Below are 8,969 nucleotides of genomic sequence, written 5' to 3' on the forward strand. Positions count from 1 at the left end.
TTTGGTATATATTTTATTTTTGAAAACTATTCTTGGATTATGTGATCTAAATAGAGTTCTAAAAACAATTTTTCATATTTTTATTATACCAAGAATTTGAATTTAACATTTTAAAAATTAGAATTATATTAAATACATATAAAAACATTTAGAAATACAATATTGAGTTACTCTGTTTTCATTAAAATATATCTTTCCATAGATTTGTTTCTTGTTTTTATATTTTTGTTTTCAATTTCTCTACCAAAATAATCTCTTTGACAAATCTTATCAGTGTAAGATTAGTAATTTAACTTCCGATGATGGTTGATCTATTTTATTTTATTTGTTTTATTTTTAAAAGTAAAAAATTTTGGTCGAATCTACTAGGACTGTATTTAGTTTATACTAAATGATGATGTGATTATATTTAGTAGATAAGTAAAGAATGATTTTGCTTTAATAGAATAAATGAAATGGAGGTTCATATGATAGTAAGTTGGATACAATTGTAATTTCTAATGTTGTTGGTTCAATTTTTCTAATTAAGAAAAATATGACTCACCGTACATAAGTAAATAACATTAGGTGTAGCCTTTTAAGAATTGTGGTTTGGCATTAACCAAAAATGTGAATGAAGTACGTTTCAAACTCCTTAACTTTTTTTTTTCCTTCTAGGTGTAGCCATGGAAAGAATGAAAACAAATCATGATTACAAAACCAATACTTTTCCACTGTCAAACTTCTGTCAAACATGGCTCATACAGTTTGTCAAGTCTAAAATAATTGGTCTGAGGCAGAATAAATATTGGGAGGAGACTGTGGTGAACCAGTTTCAAGTAAAAAGCTTCTACTACAATATGACCTAGATGTGCTTGATGAAGAAGCAAGATACCTTCCATCTCCACTATGGAAAATCACATCACTTTTATGCATTTTTCTCTTGCTCATGCTCTGTCTCCCTTCAATCCCTTCACATTCTTCATCATCCACAGCCTCCATGAGCCCTTGATGCATTGGATCCGAACTCTCGTATAATAGTCGAAGCACCTGCTTAATTGAAGGCCTTGCCCTGCCTTCTCCCTCGGTGCACCATCTCACAATTGACACGACCGTGTGAAGTTGGTCCAAGTTAAAACAGCCCTTGATACTTGGATCTACTAATTCAGATATCCTTGAATCTGAAATCATGTACCCTAGGGACCATTCAACCAGATTCTTCCCGTCTTGTATCGCACGTCTGCCAGTAACTATTTCCAGAAGTAGTACACCATAGCTGTATATATCACTTTTCTCAGTAAGTTCTTGTGTGATGACATACTCAGGATCCATATAACCTGGAAATTAAAGCAATGAGATATTACTAGCTTATGAAATGGTAATATCCACACACAAGTTGAACAACTCCTTGTCTTCCAAACCTGGCGTTCCTCGGATATCCGTATTTACAGGTTCGAAAAAAACAGAACCGCCCTTTGAAGCATGTGCAAGGCCAAAATCGGCAACCTGGAATATAAGATAGAATTATAATAAGTTATAGCATTTGGATCTGATTGTAACCGAAATTTATCTTCAGTTCAGTTGTAAATCTATGTTGGAATTCCTAATACAAATTTGTCATATGGCAACCTGCCCTTGGTCCAAACAAAAGAAAAGAGCAATATTTGTCATTACAAACGAATTTGCTCGGTTACCTTAGCTACAAAGTTCTCATCCAGTAAAATGTTGCTGGACTTGATGTCTCTGTGGCACAGTGGAGGATCACAATAATAGTGAAGATACTCCTGCATAGGAGAAGTTCAGACGAATGGTAAATGGTTTGCATTCAATAAAAGAGTTGCAGAAACCAGCTTTTGATGATGGTTGATCTATTAGTTTATTAGCTCTTCATGAGAATAAGAATATTAGCACGCTACCAGAGCATTGGCAACGTCAATGGCAATTTGGATTCTTGTCCGCCAACTTAGAGGGGTCCTGCCAGGAGCTGCACGAGAGTGAGAAAGAATTCATTTATACAAAATGCAAGTGAGGATGATAAAAAGAAGCTCATCCATTTAACCTACACACTTGAAAGGGTTTCTAAATACTTTTAGATTCTTCCGTTTGATTCCAACCGTATCCAAGAAAAAATGGTTCAAATGAAATTTCATCAGGAATTTTCTTTTCATTCTAAAAGGATGCGACCAGGCCCCAAGGAGCTTATGAGTAACAGTAGGTTCTAAACCAAATTTTGTTGAAAGATCGTCTGAAGATTGTTTTCATAAATAATTTCCGGAAACTGCATTTCAGTTAATCTTGTTTAAAATAATTTAGAATGAAACGTCATTCATATTTTGAGAAATACAAGGGGGAAAAAGGAAAGAACAACCTGAGTCCGTTAAAGAAACTGACATACCATGAAGATGGTCCTTCAAGCTTCCATTAGCCATAAACTCGTACAAAAGGAACCTGACATGGAAAAAAAAACGTAGCATTTCATGTTGCCTATCACACGATGTTAAATGCCTCCGCAAAAGTATTAACATTTAGTGAACTACCGTTCATGCTTTTCAACACAAAAGCCCCTTAAGGCAACAAGATGTCGATGATGTAATCTTGCAAGCAGCTCAATTTCTCGGCCAAATTCATCTTCACCCTGCTCGGAGACTTTGTTCATCCTCTTCACAGCTACTACTACGTCATCGGTGAACTGAGCTTTATAAACAGTTCCATATCCTCCTTGACCAATTGTTGTACTAAAACTATCTGTTGCCTTCTTGATCTCCTTATAGCTGAACTTTTTAAACATAGAAGGTCCTGCATGAGATGCCGGAGACAACAGAGGGCATAAGACACAAAAGAAAGAGACAACTGAAAGATGACTCGGACATGAATGTTCCCAAGGCTAAGCAAAAAACTCGAAAAATGAGAGGAGTAGAGATAATTCACCCAACCTTCCTGATACTTTTTCATGGGACGAGAGGGGAAAGATTTTGAAGAGTTGGCATCCATCTTATCAGAATCCTTTAGCTCTCGGCTTTTCCTTCGAATCAACACAATCAAGACAACCAGCATCATTACAGAAGCGACAGTCACCGCGATGCCAATACCCGCCACTAATGTCAGATGGTAGGAATGATGTTGGTGACTTTTATCACCAGCAACATCAAGCGTCAGTGATCCCGGGCTTTCAGCAGCTGATGGACTTGGGGAAATTTCTGGTGTGGTCGAAGATGGGGGTGGAGCTGACAACAGCATGAAAATTTAAATCACACTATAGTCTAAGTTGGAGAAGATGAGTTTGGGGAAAAATAAAAAATAAATCATTACCCAAGATTACGGAAACTTGTATCTGACCAACAAATCATGAGTAGAAAAATAATGCCCTCTTCTGTGTGCACCATCCCCTCACCTAATATCCTCTTTTATCAGAAAAGTATAATAGCCTATAAAAGGAGCGTGGATGGTGATCTAAGGTTTAAAACTACAGTTTAGTCTACTATAGTCTGTTTGTGTAAGCAAATACCTACCTTCATGGGTTGCTAAAAATTTATTCTTAAATAAACTTTACAACTGACGTATAAATGATACCTACGTAATGGCGTGTTAGGTACCCAAACACAAAATATATGAAAAACACTAAAGACAACTGTATTGCAATATCAACGAAGAAGTCACAATATTAATAGCCTTTTCGAGAGGGCTATGTCTCTCCCATGACCAATCCACTAAGGAGTAACTTGCTAAAATGATCTTTCCATCTAAGATGCCCAACCTCTGTATTTATAACCAATTCACCACTAACTAGTTACCACTACGTCTTTACTAGTTTCCTACTAATATTCTACAAAATATCCCTTACTAGTTAGTACTCTCACATGATGTTAACAACATTCTGTGAAACTAGAGACAGATGGCATTGAGCAACATACATTATGCAAATGGTAGCTATTGAAATTAAAGTGTATGCAAAGAAAAAAACCAAGCCTGTCTGGCTCTTACAGAAGAGGAGCTATACAACTTTCGTATTTGCTTATTTTTTATTCATACCTGGAGGCTTGTTAAAGCCTTGAACTCCAAAGAAGCAGGTTGCTAGATCAATAACTGAAGCAGGATCAAGTTGGCTAGCAAGTGCAACAAACGTAGCGTCACGACAAGTATTTAACGTTATATTATCTTCTCTTCCGATCAGATTGTGGAGATATAAAATCCCAGAATTAATACACTTCCTACAAGTACTCTCCTCTGATATTGGCAACTTGCAATTTTCACTGACATTTGTAAATTTTGGAGATTCCAGCATCTGTGTGACAGTTTCTCGACCTCTACACGCATAGTTCACTGGAATTTTGGTTCCAACCCCACAGAAAACCATGGCATTTCTAGGAACTCCATGCAGTCCCATGGTTTGAAGTATAAATTGCAAGCAAATGTCAGATAAGTCGGAAGAAACTCCCAATTCACCTGTTGCATTTGCAAGGTGAGCAACAGAAACTGCAACAAATGCATTGATATGGCGGCAGCACTTCCCTCTTTCATTGGGGTTGGAGCAAATAGAGGCAACTAAAGTAAAGTTTGATCCACTCAAGTCCAAGGGACAATCTGTGAAATTTTTAGAACAAGAAGAAATTAAAAGCTAACCATTGAAATATAATGTCGACTCGTGAAAAATCAACCCGAAACCTTTCCCATCTTAATCCAAAAACAACAAAACAACCAAAACCAAACTCAGCCAAATAAGACCTCGGCCCACAAAAGCAACCTTCAAGCTCCAACAAATAGAAGGTAAAAACAATCCCAGAAGTCAATACAGATTCAAATTTCAAATTGACCTTCTTCCTAAATAAAGAATCATTTAACCCTGAATCATTCCACCGATCTTTTTCCTCATTCACTCTGTTCTAAACAAGACTAGAAACCCATTTCAACAAACACCATTTCTTCTCAAAAGAACTGTTACTAGATCAGAGAAATCAGCTCCAGAAAACAAATCGCATTGTGAAAAACGAAGATCAAAAGAGAGAGATACAGAGATATAGTGACTGACCCGCCATTGTTTCAGGAAGCTGAAGTTGAAGAAAGAGAAGAAACCCCATTAGAAACAAAGCTCTACTCAGTGCCGTGGCGGCCATGATCGGGACAAAGACCCTTTAAAAGTTCCCGCCGCCGGAGGCAGCAAAAATGCCGGTGGCGCTTAGAAGCGGCGACCGTTTTACCACATTCTAAGAAGCATAAAAAAGGAGAGTGAGGAATCGAGAAATGGTTAAAGCGTGTGAGAGCGAGTGTTTCAAATCTGTTTCTCCCAATTTGTTATACGATTTATGGTTACATCTCCCAGTAGGACCCAAAAACCCATGGAAGTGCGACTGACAATTATAAAAAAAGGTAAAAAAAAAAAAGAAGAAATTATAATTTGGGTACTGGAAGAAGAAGATTACAGAAGCAATATTGACTAAAAAAGACAGACTCGAGAATCAAATTCATCGTTGTTTGTTTGTTACACATTGCAACTTGTGGGTTTTACTTTTAGCTTTAAAAGCTCCAACTTTTAAGAACAAATGACGTCAAAAATCGGTAATCAAACAATCTTCACGGGACATTTATCAGAAAAGCATAAAGTTGTTGACAAAATACGACTTAATATTTCTCATTAATTTATGACATTCTAAACAGAAATACAGACATTATTTGCTTTAATGTTCAATTATTGTAACTTTATACTTTATCAATGGCGTTAATAATAGCCATTAATGGTCTGCAACTGTAGTTTAAAATCCAGGTTTGGGTTGCTAAAAACAAAAGAAAATTTCAATTTTAGAAAACAAGGGACACATTATCATAAGGAAAATCTGAAATTCTTGAATCTTAGCTGAAGAATCTCTTAAGCCAACTCTTTACTTTTCCTCAAAGGTTTCATTCCATAATCAAGTCCATCATTATTGAAAATTATATCAAATTATTCATTTATAACTTCATTTTGAAGTTAAAAACTCAAAACATACTGCAACACATACAAATGGGTCAAAAACAATTTGATAGTAAAATAAAACAGAGAGAAAAAGACCAAAATACACCTCTTTCAGTAATTTGTAATTACAAAAGCACACAGACAGAGAAAGATGATCAAAAATCCCTCTTTTTCCCTCTCTCTCTCTCTGTTTCCCTCTGTAGCATTATATAATACCAGAGAGAGAGAAAGACCCATATCAGAAAAATCCATTTTTATTCCCCCCACCTCCCCCTCTCTCTCTCCAGCATCATAGTTGTAGTTCTATAGGAGAGAGGAAAAGACCACTTTTTCAAAAGAAGGAATAAAAAAAAAAAAAAGACCCATAGAAACAAAGCCCCTTTATCTCAATCTCGTTCAGAAGTCTATGAGAAAAAAAGACTTTCAAGCAAAAATACTTTTTCTCCCCTCTCTCTATTTGTATTTAGGATTATACATAGTAAAGCAGAGTGAAAAAGAACTGTGCAAGTAAAACCCCCTTTTCTCACATAGACTGAATTGAGAAAGGCAAAGGCTCATCATATAAAGAAAATGCTAAATTGCACAAAATAATCCTTAGCATTGTCCTTCTCATTTTTTAAACTTTTTATAAAGCTTTCGAAACTACCACTGAAATATATCTTAGAATTTTAAAAGAAAAATTAGGACTTGTAAACAAATATGGAAGTCCCAATCTTCCTTTCCAATCACCAACTCCTTGTTGTAAGTTCATCTAGTATTCTAATGGTTATCTACTTAAGAGTCGATAACTAAATTTTAATAGTAAACTAAACTCTATTGAAGTTTGTACTTGTATGGACTACCTCATCTCTTTATTTTTTCTTACTTTTACATTTATTGAAAAATTAGCCATCTTTGCTTTACACATTTATTAATTGACTCCATTTTCTCTTCTTAATCTACTTTTCATAGAAACTTATCTTAAAACTTTAAATTGTAGACATAATTTTGTGAACTCCACTCGCTAACACAAACACTCCTTTAAAGATAATTTTGAAACACGGGAAGTTGGAGAGTGGTGAATGGAAATAATTTTTTAAAACAAATGAGAAGGTTGTTGTTATTGGTATTGCTGTAGTTGAAGAAATAATAATAATAATAATAAAGGTAAAACAAAAGCATCCATGTCCTTGGAAGTGACACAACGAGCATGTGAAATTACATGGCAAGAAACAGATTATTGAGTGGTGCCCACTGCTTCTACTTTTGTGCTCTGTTTTTTTGTGTTTTGATACAGCCAAAACATATTCTCTCTCTCTCTCTCTTCAAATTTTTGTGTGTAAACAGACTGTCTTTTAGTTTTACGAACATCAAATTATGTTTTTTCTTTATATATACTGTGTCCAAGTGTTTCATGTCTTCTTTCTCTTTGTTATTATACTATCTCAACCATAAAGTTTAATCACTTTGTTTAATATTCAAATACCTCACTCCATCTTTCCTAAACAAACATCACGGATTTGAACTTTTTACCAATTTCTGACTTTTTAGTCAATTATGTATAAAAAGTACTTTTTTAAATGTCACGGATTTATACAAAGATTAGTGTATCTTACTTACATCATTCCTCGTGAAATCACCCTGATTCTTTCTCTCTCTCCTCATCACTTCTTCTTCTGTTGCTCGGTTCGTTTTCTTGATTTCCAAATTTTCAAAAAAATCTCTCGTCTTATACCTTCTTCTTCTTCTTCTTCTACAACTTCTCCTTCTACTTTCATCTTCTGAAACCTCTCTGTCTTCTTATGTGAATTCTTCCTTCTCCCTCGCGTGAATTAGAGCGAGATTGAGAAGAGAGAGCAATCCAAGAGGTGAGAGGAAGAATCTGAAGGGGAGTGTAAAACAGATTTGAAGAGGAAAAGTCGATAAAGCAAAATAAAGGAGCGAGAAGCAAGGGTAAGAAACGATTTCCACGTACCCGATTTAGTTCATAGAGCATGTTCATGGGTTAAATCGATATTTCACAGGATGCTTGCATCAGCATCAAGCAACTTTCATCTGATTTCAAATAGAGAGCCAAATTTCATCTGTGCCCCTAAAAATGGGACATCGGTTGCACCCATTTTTTATACGACAATTATTAGTCACTTTAAGTTTTACTCCATCATATATATTTCACGTCAGTATGTTCATGTTGGCAAATACTTTATACTTAAAGAAAAATGCTAAGTATATTTTTTAGATTCCGCTCATTATATTGCATCTCACTTTTACAGCCGATAGTTTTGCCATATTTGGCAAGGCATTAGTCAAGGACCTTGTCCTAAGATTGGTTACAAATAGTACTCCTACTGCTATGACACACAAGTTGTTTTATGATTTTTCCCAAGTGAAAACCCTCCTTTTTACAATTTTTTGAGTTGGTTTCAAAATCCTTACTCTTCCTCTCTTAAAACATAATCCAATTTTTTGAGATTGAGTTGGTTTCAAAAAATTGTAAAAAGGAGGGTGTTGGTTTTGGGAAAAATCATAAAACAACTTGTTGGACGTACTCCTTTAGAGAAGTGTTTCATGTTTCACCAAATCCTGGTTCATGCTGACAACTCTCAAATCCTGGTTCATGCCTAGCTTCTTCCATCATGGATTTTCTTTTCCTGTTTCACCACTCTCTGAGATTGGATTATGATCTTCATTTGGGTGATTCCCTCTAGTTTAGTTTGCCTCATCTCTTTTCTTATCCTTTTTCAACCTCCTTCTTCTACCTAGTTGGACGTACTCCTTTAGAGAAGTGTTTCTAATTAATTAGCGCCTCGTTAATCTCATCTCCCATGTTAAACACCAAATCATTGGAACAAACAATTTTTTTTATGTAACGAAGTTGAAGTCATTACTAAAAAGAAATAATAACCAGAGACACTTTTTTGAAACGAGGGAAATTGAAATACTGAAACACTGGTACATAGATGCGGAAGCAAAACTGAGTCCCCATATGGTATGTTACGGATCATTCTCTGTCGTTTGACAGCTTTCCTCTACTCATAAGGGATCTACTATTAGTCCGCTAGGT

General features: G+C 35.4%; 1 protein-coding gene across 4 annotated transcripts; it reads right to left on the reverse strand.

Annotated features, from left to right (window-relative positions):
* Positions 1-688: 688 nt before the first annotated feature.
* On the reverse strand, positions 689-8,011 carry LOC103496163 (probable receptor-like protein kinase At1g49730). 4 transcript variants are annotated; one of them, XM_008457912.3, is made up of 11 exons: positions 7,881-8,011; positions 7,526-7,787; positions 5,006-5,180; positions 4,009-4,560; positions 2,913-3,203; positions 2,517-2,775; positions 2,348-2,427; positions 1,896-1,963; positions 1,674-1,763; positions 1,401-1,485; positions 689-1,316 (listed from the first exon to the last, which is right to left on the reverse strand). In XM_008457912.3, exons 3-11 carry the CDS (start codon positions 5,088-5,090, stop codon positions 757-759), a joined length of 2,070 nt encoding a protein of 689 aa, XP_008456134.1. In that variant the 5' UTR covers positions 5,091-5,180; positions 7,526-7,787; positions 7,881-8,011; the 3' UTR covers positions 689-756. The 4 variants fall into 4 exon arrangements, with proteins under 4 accessions (XP_008456134.1, XP_050942282.1, XP_050942284.1 ...); XM_051086325.1 differs by having other exon boundaries at positions 7,522-7,787; XM_051086327.1 differs by lacking the exon at positions 5,006-5,180 and having other exon boundaries at positions 7,881-8,008.
* Positions 8,012-8,969: the final 958 nt, after the last annotated feature.

Source organism: Cucumis melo, chromosome 6 (genome assembly GCF_025177605.1).
Source record: "Cucumis melo cultivar AY chromosome 6, USDA_Cmelo_AY_1.0, whole genome shotgun sequence".
In the NCBI taxonomy this organism is placed as follows: Eukaryota; Viridiplantae; Streptophyta; class Magnoliopsida; order Cucurbitales; family Cucurbitaceae; genus Cucumis; species Cucumis melo.